The 18,191-nt window shown below is 46.2% G+C and overlaps 1 protein-coding gene across 2 annotated transcripts in view; it reads left to right on the forward strand.

Annotated features, from left to right (window-relative positions):
- The window catches only part of CAAP1 (caspase activity and apoptosis inhibitor 1), a 305,374-nt gene that overhangs the window by 83,897 nt on the left and 203,286 nt on the right, over window positions 1–18,191 (forward strand). For both annotated transcript variants that reach the window (XM_085641336.1, XM_085641335.1), the window contains exon 3: window positions 16,791–16,994. In XM_085641336.1, the coding sequence (XP_085497462.1) occupies window positions 16,791–16,994 (204 nt within the window). The remainder of the gene's footprint in view (window positions 1–16,790; window positions 16,995–18,191) is intronic.

Raw genomic sequence — 18,191 nt, forward strand, 5'->3', positions numbered from 1 at the left:
CTTGTTAATGGGCCTTGGGTGGGCCATTGAACTGTCTTGGGAGGGCCTGGCCCACCCTCTAGAACTGGGCCTGCTGTGGACAGGGAACACTGCCATCTCCAGTACAATTATTAACGGGGCGTCTTCACCTGGGAAGTGGTTTCTAAAGTGTGCAAGGGCTCTTTATCGCAGTCATCAGTCAATCAATCAATCAGTTTCTTTAAGTGCATACCTAAGGTATACATAAAAGCAAGATAAAAAACATGGTTAAATACAATACATACAAAAATCCATTTAACACTAGAAGAACAGTCATCGTGGCATCGCGTGGATAGCTAACTTCAGAAAGAACCCGGCACGATGGCAAACTTTCTCGCTACTTAGTTTTTGCATGTACTTAAGGCCACCTTACATTGATCAAAGCGGCATTTCCTTAAAAACGGCAATAAAATATGGTTAGTAAATATCTAGTAAAATTTAGAAAAGAAAATAAAGTGCAACAAATTTTGCTCTGAGGTGGCCCTCCATGGGGTCTTTGGGCTAGCGAAAAGACCAGAACCTGCCATAAAGCGGACTAGGAGTGACCTTTTCCATCTCCCCTTTTTCCAGGTTTAGTAGGGCTCCATACCAACAGTTCTTTCAGATTTAAATAATTATGCACAGTAATTTTACAACATTCCATCCCCTCCCTTAAAGCTGCTTTTTCTCCATAAAAAGCGATCTGAGGCTCTTTTTTCCACATTATTAATCAATAATGACAAATAAAATGACGGGGCAGCCAAGATCTTTTAAAAATGAGTCAACGTATGCTATCCAATAAATAATTAGGCCCCTATCTTGCTGTTGATAACATCTCTGTTCAAACCTGGCTCAGTATTAACACACAACGATAACCATAGTAAAATGGAGGCCAGTTTAATTTGGTCCTTCAGGTAGGGAGAACCTAGCTCTCTAGGGCAAAAACAAGGTGAATTTATGGGTGGTTGATTCAGAAGTCACCTACATAAATGATTCTCAACCTGTAAGGGGTAGCATTTAGCGTATCTTCAAACTCCTTCACCAAAGCAGGTAATAGGTAAGCACTGAGATTTACAAACAGACATGAGGGGTGTCGGAGCCTTGCAACCTTCCGGGCCAGGGAAGATTCAAAAGTGTGCCCGCCGCCCTACCTAACTTTAAGGTGATAGTGGAGGCATGAGTGCTCCATGTGCCGGAACAATCAAACAACTGCCTAGATATGAAAAATAATTACACTGGCTAAACGCTTTACTCCACATGCTAGTGAAAGCACGCTACTCTACTTAGGATCAGACGGCATGGTATATGACGTATTAAAATTAGTATTCAGGTTCAGATTGGCCATAAATTCAACAGTGGAGTCAACCAGCCTATAAAGAGCAATGGGCACATGGACCATAAGAATGGCATCATCTGCGTATAATAATGCAGGAATAGCCATGCTGCCTAATTGTGTCACATCTTTGGAAGCATCTAGTAAACAAGCATTTGCAATGCAATCAGTCTCACCTTTGGGACCTTATATGTATTTAGCTATGCAGCACATTAGCTGAAACATCTACTGTTCTTCAACATGGAGGGAAAGTAAGCACCAAACTGCGTGACACGCCAGGTGTGGGAACACATGGAGAGAAATATTGCCTTTCAGCGGGAAATGATATAGTCCAAAGCTCTGTTTTTAATATAATATCAGGGCCTTCGGAGGTCATATCGCTGAAAATACTAGATATGAAAAAAATAATATTGTCTACTGGTGCTCGTGGAAGACAAGTTCTATGGACTGGTGTTGGACTTGGCCCTGCTTGCAGGGTCATCCCTGAACTTTTTTTTGCCTTCCCCCTAGTTTTTCCCCAACATGAAATTGGTGGAAAATGTAGATTCCATGTCTGGTGTGTCTGGAATGCAAATGTTAAATGCTGCGCAATGGTGTACGCAGGTTTATTTTGACCATTGTGTAAATGTCACTTTTAAACCGTCACCCTGTCGGTGTGCTTGTGCCTGCCTGAGGTGGGTTGCTGGTCTAATGCTCGAAGTAACCACGGCTGACTCTGCCCCCTGGGGTGTGTCCGTCTCACACTCCTCCAGCTTTTGGAGGGAAGCCTGGCAGACAGGGTGCTCTACACCTCCCCCAAAACCAGTTGGGACCGGTTTCTCCAGGGAGCCTTCCAGAAGCTTCTGGCCTTTTCCAGTAGGTGGGGTGAGGGGTGTATATATAGAGAAGCTGAGACCCCATGTGGTGGGCAGTGCTTAGACTTTGATCTGGAGGCGACACTCTGCCAGGAGGTACCACCGCAAGGGCCTGCGTGCTGGCCCCTGAGCCCATCTGTACCCCTCTGCTGTCCATAGGGCCAGTGAGAGACCTTTGCTGGAGTGAAGACTGCTGTGCCAGGAGGTTGACTGTTCCAAGGAACTGCTGTCCTGTTCTGATGAGCTACCCACAGCCTGCTGATCTTACCTAGCCTTGCCTCTGCACCCTTGGACCCTGACGTAGCACCTCATGAGTGCTACAATTCTATTTTGCCTGCTGTTACCACCTCTGTGCCCCAGGTGAAGAGAGGCGCTACCTTTTTGTCCCTGGAGCGCTTTATAGGAATTGACTGTGCTCCCTGCCTGCACTCCAGCGCCTTGTGGGCACTATCTTCTTGATTGCAGGAGAGGAGCGCGTGGTTCCTGCAGCGCTGTGCTGCCAACTGTGATAAGAGGGAATTCCAGTGTGTGGGATCCCCCCTGGGCTGCTGATCGAAGAACGGGAGCCTACCCTGTATTGCCCTCCTTCGTGGGTGCCAACCCCGCAATTGCCTGCTTTCAAACGGCGGGTGCCCACCCCGCGTTATCACCGCTTACAGGAGCCTACCCCGTTTTATGCCGATTTTGCCGCGTAGGTGCCCACCCCGCGTGTGTGTCGCCTTTTGCTGTTCCAACCAGCGGGAACCCACCCCGCGGTCTTTGTGCCAATTTGGCGGAAGCCCACCCCACATCGCGGCCGCGCTGACTGTGGCGACTCGGAAGCCAACAGAGCGACCGGGTGGTGGGCGGGGCGCCCTGCGAGCAGCAGGAAGCCGCCGGGAGCCTACCCCGCGCTCCTGTGCCCCACAGAAGGAAAGCCATCCGGGAGCGAAGTCCCGGTCCCTGGAGGGGGGACCGGGTGAAGCGAGACGGGATCGAGGCGCGGGGCTCCTGTGAGTGGAGAGAGCCCCGCAAGTCCTGCAGCTATCTGCTGGTAAAGGTGTAGGGGGCCCGAGGCACATTGTCAGTGCCTGCCCCCACCACAGATGAAGAAGTTCTGCCTCCGTTGCCTCTCATGCGGAGGAGAAGCTCGGAGTACCGCCGCAGAAGGCCCAGATCTGTTCGGCGGGGCTCCCATGGCTGGAGAGAGCCCCGCATGCTGAGAGAGACTGGAGCCGGCAGACAGGAGCCCGGTGAGTGAGGCTCGGCTGCATGGTGGTTGGGGGGGAGTGTCGAGCACATTGTCGGTGCCCACCCCCAGGGCCAAGTCTATTTCCTTCGAGTCCCAGAGTGGGGCTCCAGCCTTTGATGATTTTGCATGAGCGGACCCGCAGGAGGGCGGGCCGCTCCAGCAGTGGGGGCAAATTTTGATTAAAGGGAGGCCCAAAGCGGGACCCCCAGAAGTGCCAGCGTCAGTTTAGACACCGGGTCCCTTGGGCTACGCAGCGGCGCCATTTCTATGCCTGATTGCGCTTTAAGGGGCTGATGTTATGCACAGTATGTCTTGCACTTCATGCTTGTATGTTTATGCCATGATGTTTTCATTATATGCCCACTGCTAATGAGGGCCATGCCTGATGCAAATGTGATTTATGCCCCATTCTAATAGGAGTGTGCCCAGGGTATTCATGCTGGTGCTTGCCGAATGTCACTTGTGCTCCAGGACTGTGGGATAACATATATTGATGCCTGATGGTTTCATGCTGACAAGAGGCCGCATTCTAGTGTGTTTTAGGCCTCATGAGAATTCATAATGTGTTGTTTATGCTAATGTTAGGCCCACTGGGTTGCTCATGCTTTTATGTGGAGGAGGATGCCCCATGCCCCTATGATTATGCCTAATGCATTTACGCTCATGGGAATGCCTCACGTCAGGCTATGAGGTTCTAGGTGTCACCAGTTTTGCCCTGCTGATTTGGCGATTTTGCCCAATGTGACCTATGCCTTTCTTTATGCATAGTGTGATGGTATGCCTAATGTTGCATTCTATGCCAATGCTATATGATCATGAATTTTGCCTTACTATGCCTAACCTGATGTTTTCATTCCAGGCCTACGGCAAAGGTGATTTATGCCTGAGTCGAGAGTTATAATGCTTTATGTTCCTGCCTGATCATGTTTTCAGGACCTATGTTAATGATGATGCTTTATGTTTAGGCCTAATGTTCATTGCAATGTTGCTAGGTATATGGTTATACCCTATGCTAAAATGCTGATTGCAGTGTTGCTACCTTCATTGTTTCGCCAGTAGGTACTGGCCGTTACACAGTCATTGCTAATGGACTTTCATTTATCCTTTGTGCCTTGCGATGGTTCTGGCAGCGGCCCGATTGGCCCTGCCTTGTACATAAGCTCCTGTATATTGCTACCGGGTGCCAGTTGGCACGGTGTTCACAACTGTGATGGTATTCTAATGTGTTTTGCATAATACATATGCTGTTTTCACACAACCTGGTGTGGAGTCTCTTTTGTAGTGTGCCTAGTGTATCGCCTGTGAGTGTGGACTGCGCAGATGCTTTACACATTGCCCTGGAGTTTAGCCTTCCCGCTCCGCACCACGCTACCCCGTTTCTAACAACTGGAATCTAAAGAATGCTAAAGTGATTAGCTAGAGTTCCTCTGCAGAAAGCAATACACCTGGTAAACAAGCACCCTGGGGCACAAAAGTGAATGCAAGGTCTATCAAAAGGACACTCTTTCCCCCAAGCCAGCTATTTCTGCCATTCTGCAGTTAGGTGTTTATTTTACCCCCCTTCTTTTAAAATATTTCCACCACAAAGCAAGTACCAATTACGCTGTAAAAAAACACTAGGACTCAGAAACCAGCACAACTCTAAAATCCATTAGCATTGTAGTTACCCAAACACATCATACCTTTATGTAAATTGATGTATCTGATGCATTACTCCAGAATTGCTTTTGTTACATTTTCAGCCCCTACACTAAACACGAGGCACCAATTCCTGCCTTTTAACTCTTTCCCCGACCTTTTTAATCACATCAGATTTCTTGATGCATGTTATGTGCTGCCTGCCCCCAATCGTGCTTGAAAGGTAAATATATGATAAAAAGGAAACGTTAGACCGACAAAAGCGTCCAGTAAACCCCACTGTTGGGCTAGCTCGCTGCGGGCGCTGGAGAGAGTACTTTAGCTCGCACGGGAACCCCCGAAGTCTCGGGTGCAATGGTATCAGGACGGCTCCGAACCTGCCCAGCCTAGAGACGCTTGTGGAAGACCGGGGGCTCCACGACGACCCTATTGAACATAAGAAACCTTGATGTCTCAGATTCTCTTCTACATTTGTTTGAGGATGAGAGAGTCCGGTATTCGCCAAACCCTTCGGGTGTGAGTGGGGGGCGGGGGAGAGGGAGGGTGTGTGGGATGGAGAGTGTTGCGGGAATCCAAAGAAGAGTGGAATGTTATTGCCATTGCGAAGGAAAGAAGGAACCTCCTGCAATTAATAGGTTAATCAGGGATGTGACAAGACTCTAAACTGGTTCTGGAGACGAGTGCGCTCACCTCTGTGCCATGTAGTACTTTAACCTCTTCTTTCTGAGTACATTCCCTCTTGTGGCCCGGGTTAGACCCGATCATTGGAAAGCAGTGTGTGCTGGAAATAGGTTGTTCCTCTCTGGCCCCTCGGTGCCCTTTGTTGTACTTGGAGCTTGTTTCCACTCTTGTTGGCGAGGAGTAGACGTAATCATCAGGCAGTGTTCTGAAGCATGCGCCGCATCCTTGATCTCTAGATCTCACATACATTTTCTAGTGGTTAGAGCAGAGTTCCCGACTGGACACGTAAGAGGGAACTTGCACTGTTGCACTTGTTTACCGGGGTGGCACCCTGCAACCGCCTGTGCCACAGTGAGCAGCGGGGACGTCGGGTCGCATAGAGGGCAGTAGTACCCGCACACACCAGCCTTACCTCTCTCTGGGATCGCGGCAGCCTGGTGGCCGGGGGAAGAGGCACCGTGTGCTGGTCCGGGCAGTCCGTGGGGCTGGAGAGGAGCTCCCGAGACAAGAGCCGAGGGCGAGAGCTGAGGAGACACGTGGACCGCGTGGGTGCTTCCTCCCGACCGACCCCTGCAGGCCTTTGTATTCCTAGGAGTGGAGTTCCACTGAAGAGGAGAAAAGAAAATAGCAGCAACGACAAGAAAGAAGCATTGTGTAGTCAGGCGGGTGATCTGTGGGTGGGGAGGATGGAGTGGAACTCGACCGCGCTTCATCTTGTCCTGCTTGTGCTGTCTCTGCCCCCCTTTGTCTAGCATGGGTACGATGTAAGGATTCGCACGCATGCGGGACCAAAGGTGCGAATTCACCCACGGCAAACAAGCATTGAAAATGCAATAGGACTCGTATTTACGCCAGACCTATTGCATTTTACACGGAAGTGCGGGAGTAAAAGAAGGCACGAACGGGAGGGTGTGGGGTGTGGTTGTGGTGTAACGAGTTACGGACTACGGGAGGGAACGGGGAGAGGCAGGGGAACAAAACTGGTTTTATAGTAAAGGAGCCGATAGCCTCGTAAGGAGAAAAATGATGACATGGGCGTCAGGAGGCGGGATTGACAAACCAAGCACCAATCAGAATGCAGAAATTATGATTAAAGCCAATCAAAAATAAGGCTAGAAAGTGAGCAGAGCTTCCCCCGCTAAACTGTATACAGCATCTCTCGACGAGACAGCGCATGCGCTGCCTAGGCGAGTCCTAAAAAGAGCTGCTGTTTTCATACCACCTGTGCCTGTTTTCCATACTTCCTTCCGCTTAGAAAACCCAGTTTTCAGGAGCCTTCCTTGTAAGTTAGGACGTGCTGGTGACGACGGCACGCGAGTTCAGAATAATGAACACTAATAATCGGCACAATAACTGCTTGACATACGGCGACAGCCATACAGTTAGCGTTAGAAACCATTCATCACATATGCGTGCCTCTCCCCACAACATTGATGTAAATATGCACATTTTAAGCCCCCCCCTTCCCTAACATGAAACTTTTACTACACAGCAGATAAATAGATGCTACAGTGACATGGGCTTTTAATCAGAGTAAGCAAATAGCTACTTAAGTATCTGGTCTGGGAGGAAGCATAGATGTTAAAGTTGCAACGAGGACCTTCTTACTTGGAAATGCTGGTTCACCACAGTCTGTTACAACGTGTCCCTGTGTAGTTGTAAAGTTACCTCTATTAGCCACATTAGGTACTGCACCCTTTCCAACAATGCAAGTACAAAAAAACTAGAATACATTTTTTGTGTTAAAATCTTTCTTTAATCAGGATGTTCAGTTGTATATAATGTCTTGGTTTGTATAAAGGTAACAAAAGTGCTTAACACTTTTAAATATAACTTTTCAACATATATAAAACAGCAGCCACAATGCTCTACAACATAGCCACAAGTTCTGGCTAAACACATAAGGTCCCAAAGGCGAGACCTATTGGCTATGCCAATGCTTGTTTGCTTTAGTTCTGTGTTTGTGCCTTTCCTCCTCCACTTATCTTTGTATTTCCTTAAATCTGTCCAATCTTTCTACAATTGATTGCTTCTATCATATATGCGCCTATGGTCAAGAAATCTATTCCATTCACTTCATCTTCACTCATATCCATTCTGTCATTTCTGTGCAAATTTCTCTTTTTGTATGATCAATGCTACATTCGTCTGTGAAATCCTCAAGACTACCATATGCTTCACATGTAGTTGTTTTCTCGCTCAAATATTTCGATTAATCTTAATTATATACAGTCAGTCTTTCTATACAAATTCGTACCCTTCAAAGGTTCTGCAAATAGAGTTTCCATCAGAAAAATATTAATTGCCCTCCTTGTCTGTTGACTTGATTGCACTGTTGTAACAGTAGCAAGAACTGTATCAATAGTAGATGTAATGGTGTTTTTGTTAATTATCCTACTAGGACCAGCTTCACTGTCCGGTGCACTTGACACCCCCAGTGTGTGCAGATTGATACTTGTCTTCCTGCCCCAATATTCTGTCTGAGTAATTGTGAAACATCATTGTATGAAGAGGTCTTGAGTAGAATAAATCTTCTAAATCTTCTAAAAATATATCCGCTTCTGCTGAATTATTCTCCATACTCCTCTTTTCTTTTTCTTTCTCTTTTTTAATCTCATCATTTTCATTATCGATTTTTCTTTTTATTTGCTTCATTGACAATTGCAGGGAACGCGTCCACTCTCAACATTGTATCCTCTATCCATACTCTTCTCTGCATTCCCTATTTTGAATCCAGCCAATGGCTCACTGCATTTCTGACCTGCCGCTTCTTTTCTCCCATTCCTTCTCAGTTGCTATACAATCCCACTCATTCAGTGCTTCAAACTGTAGAGGTCTAGGTTTTATTACACACCTCAAATTCTTAAGCTTTCTGAGTGTACCCACTAAAGGAAATTGCATGTTTTTGTCATCAGTTGTAATCTCATTATGTTCTTTTAACCACATACATGTATCCCGAATTTAACATAATTTCAGTCAGTCAAAAAAAACTGACTGATTTAACATAATTTCTTAACCAGGAGAATATTCTGGAGGTATTATTTCCCCATCAACAATAGGAACTTTAGACTTTTTCAAACTGCACCCTTTTGAAATCGATCTGACTCAAAACCACATGGTATAAACAACAATAACCAACCAATCGCAACACAACTACGGGAAAGACTAACCAATCACAGTGCTACCTACAGCGACAATTGAGCAATCACAGCATGACTCACTATAACTATCAATCAGCAGCTGACAACAGCATGAAGCGTTCAGATCTATAGACAAATGAGCAAACAAGCAACCCAAATTAACAAAATCTTGTCTGTTTAGACTAAATAAGAAGGAGTTAGAAAGTAATCAATTTCTCTTAAGATGGAAATAGTACCTTACACTACTATGAATCACACAAAGGCAAGTTTTCGACCAGCACCGACCCTCTTTTGAACGTGAAGTTTACATTTGTGTACTAAAGAATAAACAATCTCCAATCTAGATTAAAACACATTCAACTAGACCTTTAGTAAGTCAGGAAAATTCCCTATTGTGGTGTGAATGTGGCACCTCACCATGCACCTCTTCACCTGACTGACAAGTTTAACAATATGAATATATCTTGAGATCTTATATTTCAACGAATCCATTTGCCAAACCAAAGAAAACGCCTACATCAATCAAAATAATTCTAAAGCATTCAATTCCTACAATTCCAACACATTGATAACGATGCCTGAACAGGCATAATAAAGAGCTTTAACAATCCTACCCAGAAATATGTCAAAATCACAATAACTAGGTGCCAGAATTACTAACATTGGAGATAGCGATTTTCAAATTGCAAATGTTTGCGATTCACAATAAGGAAATTGCTATTCCTAATCTATCAAACCTTTGTTTTTAAAATAGCGATTCTTCGTTGGTCACAAATCGACCTACCTCATGAATATTAATGAAGTAGGTAGCAGTTTGCAAACCATAAGGAATAATAGCCATCACAGGCATGGTGGTTTGCTGGAGTCTGCAGACTACCATGTCTGATTGCTTTTAAATAAAGAAATCTTTTATTTTTTTTTAACGTAGCCCGTTGTCCGTAATGGTGACCCCTTCCCATTTGCGAATTGTTACCACCTCCTTCGAGGTGTCTGTAAAATATTAATGTTTTACAACTGCAATGTGGTCGCAAAACATTAATACATACCACAACCATTCGGTATTTAGAAGGGATGCCCTACACACGCCCCTTTCAAATACCAAATCACAAACCCAAATTGCGATTCTGTAGAATTGCAGTTTGATGTTAGTACATCAAAAAAGCATTTTTGTGGTCCCAAATGGCCCGAATCTGTGAATCGGGTCATTTGCTACCTCAAAAAAGCTTTATACATGTTGCTCTAGGACTCCTAATAACCTGCAAATCAAAATCACATAACTAAAATGCTCAAAAACTATAATTCTTACACCACAGTAATAATAAAAATTGTCAATACACCAACTAGCATAAGCCTTCTTAAGTCTGATATGTTAAAAAAAAAAATGAAGATTTAGTAATAGAGCAATAATCATTACAGAAGACAGTTGGGACATTTCTGACTGTACTCTAAATGATGCCCTTTGTATACAGTTGGACCAGACCGCCTTACTTCTTCGAGGATGGGAACTCAGTCAAAGTAGATTCGAAATCGCACAGTCACTGCACTTGGGAGAGCCTCTGGTGGTGGGTGGGAGGGAATGGGGTTCTATGAGCTCTTTCAAAGGAAAAAAGGTTGATAAACCTTTGGGCATGAGCACAGTTTGTACTTAATTCTCAATAAACTCTTTATTACTTAGCCTGGTTGTTTTATCACTATTACCTCTCCCCATCTTTCGCTCTCTGCTGAAGAATAACTCTGCCATTAATAATTTTGGTAGGTAGGGACCCTTGCACTAACTCTCTTCACTTTATATCTTTTGAGGAAGGTGTATTTATCCAGTCTGTCCAATTGCTGTGGCTAGTGTTCCCTGTGTTCTCCGCCTATATTTGAATGCCACAGTATCGATTTAAGACAAAAGTCAATCAGCTTATCTTACCAATTTTGCAGAAGCTAATGATAGGCCTGTAATATTGCAGAGCGACTATCGGAAAAAGGTGCGTGCGCCTTGTGGGGTCGGGAGCCAGCAGACACGCACATGAGCGGGCCACATAAAATAAAGAGACTGTTATGCACTTTAGATATTCCCGCTGCTGTCTGGAGCACCTCGCTCAGGTCACGTCCGGCAGCAGCGGCCTTTATTGACGTGGGATAAACCACTTGACTTGCCAATTCAGGGCATACCAACACTTCACCCTGGTACAATGGACTACACCACGTCCGCCGGGGTGACATCACAGACTTCTGACATTACATTCCTCCCCAAAAATGAACCAAAATACAAACAGGGGTGAAGGAACACCCTCAAGTCCACAACAACAATAAACATCTTCATGGATAAACTTCTGATCAACTCCAAGTCAAAACTTTTCCGACAATACCTGGAATCCAGAATTGCACCTGCCCACAGGCCAACTGTCTCATCAGATTACATGGTCCTTTAGGCGGACTGAAGGCTGGGGGTTGCTTCTAAGACCATACCTGGTTCGAGAGTCCCGATTCGGTTGGGAATCAGTCTCTCCAGACAAAGGAACATCACAGAGTGTGTGTCCCGGACTGAGACTCAGAGATCGCGGACTGTCATTCCCATCAGTAGAGCCCTCCAAATGTTAGAGTTCAGACCGCACATCAAGATCAGGAGTCATATCATCAGAGTTCTTGATAGTTGTGGTACAGCGTGGGCCGGGATAGAATTTCATGAACGCTGAAATGTTCTGAGTGATAGTCTCGTGCCCACGACACTCAGTAACCTTGGTACCACGCCTAGAGACTACCATTCATGGGGTACTCTCGAAGTGCAGACGAAATTTACTCCCCGGATGCCAGTCTCGTACCAATACTGAGTCCCCCTACTCCAAGACTGGAATTCTTCGCTCTTCTCTGACTACTGACCTTCTCATTGATCCTTCTTCTGCGCTCATAGGCCTGATGGTCATTCAGAGCGCTAGGAACCCAGTCCGGGTGGTGAGGAATAGAGTCCACAATGACCCTTCCCATGGAAAGATGCCCGGGGCTTGGCCGGTGGTCGAGTGAGGGGTTTGTTTGTAGTCTCGTAGGAAAAAATAAACCTCCTGTTCAGGTGACTGAAGACTTGCGGATGCAATCCTAATAACCTTATTCAGAGTCCTCATGAATCTCTCAGCTTCTCCGTTAGCTTGTGGTCGCCTGGGAGTGACTTTCTTGTGAATAATGCCCAACGAGCTGAGGTATGATGCTATCTCCTGACCCTGAAAGGGAGGCCCATTTTCTGTTCGGATCTCTTTGATCAATCCATGGGTGGCCATGATTTTTTCAAATTTAGGGATTTCTTCAGATGCGCCAAAGGATGACAGGATTTCTACTTCGGGATACTTGAAGTCTATCACCACCATAGTATGTCTTCCATCTGGGAGACTCCCAAAGTCCATGCTAGCGCACATCCAGGTTTTATTTTCTCGGTCTAGATGGGTGGAGGAGGGTTTACAGCTTCTTCTACTTTCTCGTCCATCAGAGGAAACCATATCTTGGTTCGGAGTCACCCCTTTGTCTTTACCATGGCCTGGTGGCCTGCATGAGTCAATTAAATCACCCATTTAAGTGAGTGAGGTAGGGATGACGAGAAGATGCCCTCATAGAAGACACCCGCTTGGATCAGTGTTCAGCTTATGACATACATGGTACAGACTTTCTAACACTCGTCAGGCTTCAGCCGTGAGTAGAGTCCACTGGCTCTTGAAACTGTGCCACTTGTTTGATTTCACTGCTTCCAGTGCCTTCTGTATGCAGTCATACTGGGAGGTAGCACAACAGAGATCCTCCAAGGAGAGAGAGGTAGCATGCGGGACCTGTTGACGACATACCGCACATACTTCTACGTTTCCTCTGCATCATCCTCCTCACTGGCTGTGGTGGCTCGAGGATTTCAGTATAGGTAATCAGCCGGGTTGTTAGGTCCAGGGCGATACTCCACTCTGTAGTTATACTCTTGGAGCTGGAGCATCCATTTTTCTATCCTCGGCTGTGGTTTTGACGCAGTCCCCATGAAGAGGGTAATGAGCGGTTTTTGATCAGTTGTGACCAGGAATGGTTTCCTATACACATATAAGTGAAGATGGCAGCAACCCCAGTGGATGGTGATGGCTTACTTTTCTATTTGTATCGTATCGTTGTTTCATGTTGGTCAGCTATCGGCTTGCAAACGCCACGGGGGCCCAGTCATCGTCCTCCCCGGTCTTCTGCTTCAGGACTGCACCCAGAGCCCGAGGTCCGGCATCACAGGAATCATGGTCTCTTGTTGAGGGTCAAAGTATCTCAACGTGGTGGAGGAGGACAACGCGTCCTTTGTCACCTGCAATGCACCTTCTTGCTCTGATCCCCATGACCAGGGAACAATGCACCTTCTTGCTCTGATCCCCATGACCAGGGAACAGACCCTTTTGTCAGCTCTCGGAGAAGTTGCGTCAGGGATATATGGTCTGGGATGAACCAATCACAATAGTTGATCATACCTAGAAAACTGTACACTTCTGTCACGGTGGTGGGGGCAGGTGCCTCTTTGATGTCTTTCAATTTCTCGGGATCTAGAGCAACGTCATCTGATGAGAATATGTATCCAAAAAATGGTAGCTTCTGTTGGAGGAATTCACATTTGTTCCGATGGAGGGTAAGACCAGAATCCTTTATTCGTTGCAATACTTTCTTTGGCCTTACATTGTACTCAGGAACGGTTTTGGCATGAATCAAAAAGTCATTACTGACATTCATGACTCCCTGGAAGTACATGAGAAGCTTGTGAATGGTGTTTTAAAACACCTCTGAAATACTAGAAACTCCGAAACTCAACCGTTTGTAGCGTCTTAGCCCTACGTGTGTTGAAAAAGTTGTTATATATCGGGATTCCTCAGCCAGAGCCAACTGGTGCTATCCTATGCGTAGGTTCAACTTGGAGAACCAACAGGCTCCGCTGAATTCGCTGATCAAGTCATCAATCGTTGGGAGTGAGGTGTTGCTCTCGTTTTATGGCTGCATTTGGTAGGCACCTTTCTACACATATCCTCACTTCCCCTGGCTGCTTGGGTTTCCTGGCGACAACTATTGGGGATACCCACGGGGGCCCTGTCGCCTTCTCAATGATTCCGGCAGCCTCCAACTTGTGGAGTTCCTTTTCCACCAGGGGTCGCAGGTGAAACGCGATGCACCTGTGCCGGAGAGCCACCGGCTGCACGGAGCGATTGATGTGCAGGTGAACCTACTTGTCTTTTAGTCGCCCAATGCCGTCAAACACTTGGGAAAATTCATCCAGTAGGTGAGTTATACTTTCATGATGTATTCCAAATGCAAATGTCACAATGCCCAGAGCCTCAGCAGCTCGGCACCTGAGAAGCATGCCCGACAATCTTCAGTGACGTATACTTGGGACTCAGTGGATTGAGATTCATACCTTAGGGTGATCTTGCCTTACATGACTAAAGGTTTCTCTTGGCCATACGCAAAGGCTTTAATCCTGGCGAGGTGTAGCGGCGGAGGTGACTTCGTGGTCTTATATGCTTCTGCTGACATTCTGTATTGTCGCCCCATGTCAACTACTGCATTGGAGGGATGTTCTCCTACCAGGATTTGACATTGCGGTAGACACCTCGTTGTTTGGGTGGCTGTACCAATGGTGAACACTGAGTGGACGGTGTGTTCCTCACCATCCTCATCGTCCAATTCACTGCTCCTCTTTTGCCCTTCAGAGATGACATTAACTGTGGTCCTTGCGGCGCGCCCCTTTCCTGAGCAGCAGACCTTCACGAAATGATTAAGCTTTCTGCATCCCGTGCACTTCTTGCCTCTTGCCGGACACTGCGAAGGTCTATGGGGGGGCCACTGCAGTACCCACAGGTTTGTGTCTTTGTGTTTTTTTGTCTGTCCTGTGGCGTAGCAGGACCTGGGGTGACAGCATTAACCAGTTCTGTTTTGATAGGTTTCTGTATAGCTCTGTGGTCCTGCCTAGTGTCAGGATATCGGCCAGGGACTTGCCGGACACTACCAGAATTCACTTGCGTAGTTTAGCTGAGGCACACCCTTGTATTATTGGCACTCTTATTTCTTCGGTCTCGTCATGGAAACCGCATGTGCTGGCTAACTCCTTTAGGCGGGCGTAGGAGACATCATTTGATTCTTCCGCTTGATGCCTTGCTTGTCTGAACACAAATCTTTTGTAGTCCTGATTTGCCATAAGCTAAAAATGCACCATTAGAGCTGTTATGAGAGTGAGGATTGTCTTTGGGGATGCTTTGGTGATTGATTTAGATATCTTGTAAATGTCCCTTCCGCCTAGATGGAGCAGCATTGCATGTTTTGGAGCATCGTCAATTTTTGTGGCTTCGAAGAATAGCAGTACTCTCTCTACCCATTCCTTCCACTTAGGGGCCTGGGCTGAAGGAGATCCTTCCACTACGAATGGCTGCACTGCTGGAATATTTGGAATTTCTGTACACCTTGGGGGCATTGAAGACAGTGTTCAGTGTACACCAGTGTTTCTTGAATGGTGCAAGGTGTGATGTTAGTGGGATTACACCTCCTGGACTGGTAGGGAAAAAGTCCACCTCTTGCTGTGAGTTCAGTGTTTTTTCTTAGTCTGCTTATTTTCTTTTGCTTGAGCCCACCTCTGTGCTTCCTAACGTGCTCAGCAATGTGTGTACCCCTTTTCAGATCCAGCAGTTATATTTAGCTCACCTTCTCTATTTTATTTGTTGCACCGCCTTTGGCCACCAGTCGGTTCTTTGCCGCATGTGCACACAGCAACAGCCACTGGGTGGGGTTTAGCACTCCCTCGCTCCAGGAGTCTGATTGACGCGTTGCAGAGGCCACTCCTGCAGATGGTACCAAAACGGGGGCTGATCTCACCTCTATGCCGATGTGATGGGCTGGGCTGGCTACTTAGCACGAGCACTGCACGCCCATGAGCTGGGCCCGCGGCAGCTACGAGTCCTCGGTGCAGTCCGAGCCGCCCTCGTCGCCAATGTAACTATCGGAACAGGTGGGTGCGCTTTGCGGGGGTGGGAGCCAGCAGACACGCACATGAGCGGGCCACATGAAATAAAGATACTGCTACACAGTTTAGATATTCCCGTTGCTGTACGGAGCACCTCGCTCAGGTCACATTCGGCAGCAGCGGCCTTTATTAACTCCGTTCCACGTGACGTGGGATAAACCACTTGACAGCATACCAACACTTCACCCTGGCACAATGGACTACACCACGTCCGCCGGGGTGACATCACAGACGTCCGACATTACAAGGCCCTGAAACTGCCCTATTGGAATACATTGGTCATAAAGTACTTGCTGTTTGCCTTAATTTAGCTTTATAAATCAGTCTGATGTAAACTGCAGTTTACCTGTGCTATGTAAGAATTTAATGTGATTTATTAATTTGCCGGAAGGTCTTTCTGTGCTTCCAAACTGACTTCACTCAGGATTTCGTTGTTTAATTTAAAATATATATTATTTTTTAACTAAATACATTCTTACATACCCTTCCCCAACCCTCCTTCCTAGCATTCACTCTGTTCTCTCTCATGTTAGGCTTGTATGTGAGATTTCATTGTGCCATCTGACCAGTTTCTGTTCCATTGACTCTTACTTTTTGTAGCTACATCCCTCTGTGCGGTAAATTTGTCTCTAAATTCATTGCTCCTTTAAGAAACCTGAATTTGTTTCCAAAACCACATTTTTTACACAAAATGTATGTGAAATATTTGCTAGAGAGACTAGGTAAGTTGCAGTGGGGTTGCATTTTAATCCTAGAAGGAATGTCCCAAAGCGAATGTTTTGAAGTTGAAGGAAATACATATCTGCTAGAACTCATTATGTATTTATTGTATTTTCCATTTTTATGGCGCGCCACGTAATCGGTTCCATTTTTGCAAACTCTTAAGTCCTCTATAATTTCGCGAATTTGATTCTCTTCCTAGGAATTAAAATGTCCCCCTGCAACAGTTGTTGAGAAAGAAGACGAGGTAGAAGAGCCAAGTGACATTGAAGAAGGTGGGCTGAATCTGAGTGTGCCCCTGAAGCCCATCAGCTTCTACATATCCGACAAGAAGGAAATGCTGCAACAGTGCTTCCGGGTTGTTGGGGAGAAGAAGCTGCAGAAAATGCTTCCTGATGTTTTAAAGGTACAGACTAAGGGGCATAAATACATGTTGTCTTCTTTGTACTTCTGTGCTCACACCATGCTGTGAGAGAAGTGTAAAATGTCATTAATTTACCCTGCTTTTGGTGAGGTGCTAGCCATAGAGAGTGAAGCACTCGTCTGTCTTCTCAGTGAGGTACATTACTGCGTTACTGTCTGGTGGAAGTGGAGTAGTTTTGGTGGCAGGCCATCTGTTGCATTATGAGTGGAGGCGTCACGCATGATCTTTTCATATTGATAAATTGTATAGCTCCCCCAAGACAGACCGGTTAAGGTGCAAGTGATGTTTCTCGCTGCATGTGTATAGTCATTGCAGGGTTGGATGTGCAGTGATACTCTGAACGGTATGTTGAATTTTCAGTAAAATTAGCTTTGAGTACTGACCTCCAAAACTACACTGAACTTCAAGTCATGGGCATGGTTCTCAAAGCATCTTCTGGAGGGCTGTGGGAGCTAGTGAGAAATCAGTGCTCCATGGGCGGATGGGATTTAAAAAAAATGTGTTTGTTCATTTCTTTGATGGCTTGTTATTTAGTCACTGTATAAGTACTGGGTTTCCTGGCACCATTTAGAAGGGCACAGGGAAGACGGGAGCAACTTGGCCTCAACCATGGTGGGTAGATCTTTTGCCACTGTTGTCTTGGGTTCGAGTCTTTTATGGCTCTGCAACCTGAGCTAAGTAGAACCCTTACTGCACTTGAATCTCAAGTTTGCAAGGGTTCTCAGAGATGTAAGATGGAGCAAGAGCTCAGCACTCAATGGTAGACCAATAGACGCAAAACCAAAGTGTCCAGCTTAGTGCTTATCTTTTATGTAAAACGACAGTACTTTAATCACACAACAGAACTAAATACTATGCAGTTCAATTGGAATGCAATTATAGGGCTGTCATCCTGGTTACGATCTGCACTAAGCGCTAAACCGCCATCCTTAAAGCTCTATCCGACTCTGGTGATTCTAATGGTTCAAAATCCTGGTATGTGCCGAAAAGAGGCAGCCTTAGCTTTTTGCAGAACCAACTGCTAGTTCTGAGTGCCAGCCAGGCTTTTCTGATGGATACATCTGCCAGTGGATTCCTCACCTTGTGAATATCCCCTGCGCCAGCAACATTCGGAAACTTTTGTAGCAGTCCACGCCGATGAGGTCGAAGACGACGTCACAGAGGCATGGCTCCGCTCGC

Source organism: Triturus cristatus, chromosome 2_2 (genome assembly GCF_964204655.1).
Source record: "Triturus cristatus chromosome 2_2, aTriCri1.1, whole genome shotgun sequence".
In the NCBI taxonomy this organism is placed as follows: domain Eukaryota; kingdom Metazoa; phylum Chordata; class Amphibia; order Caudata; family Salamandridae; genus Triturus; species Triturus cristatus.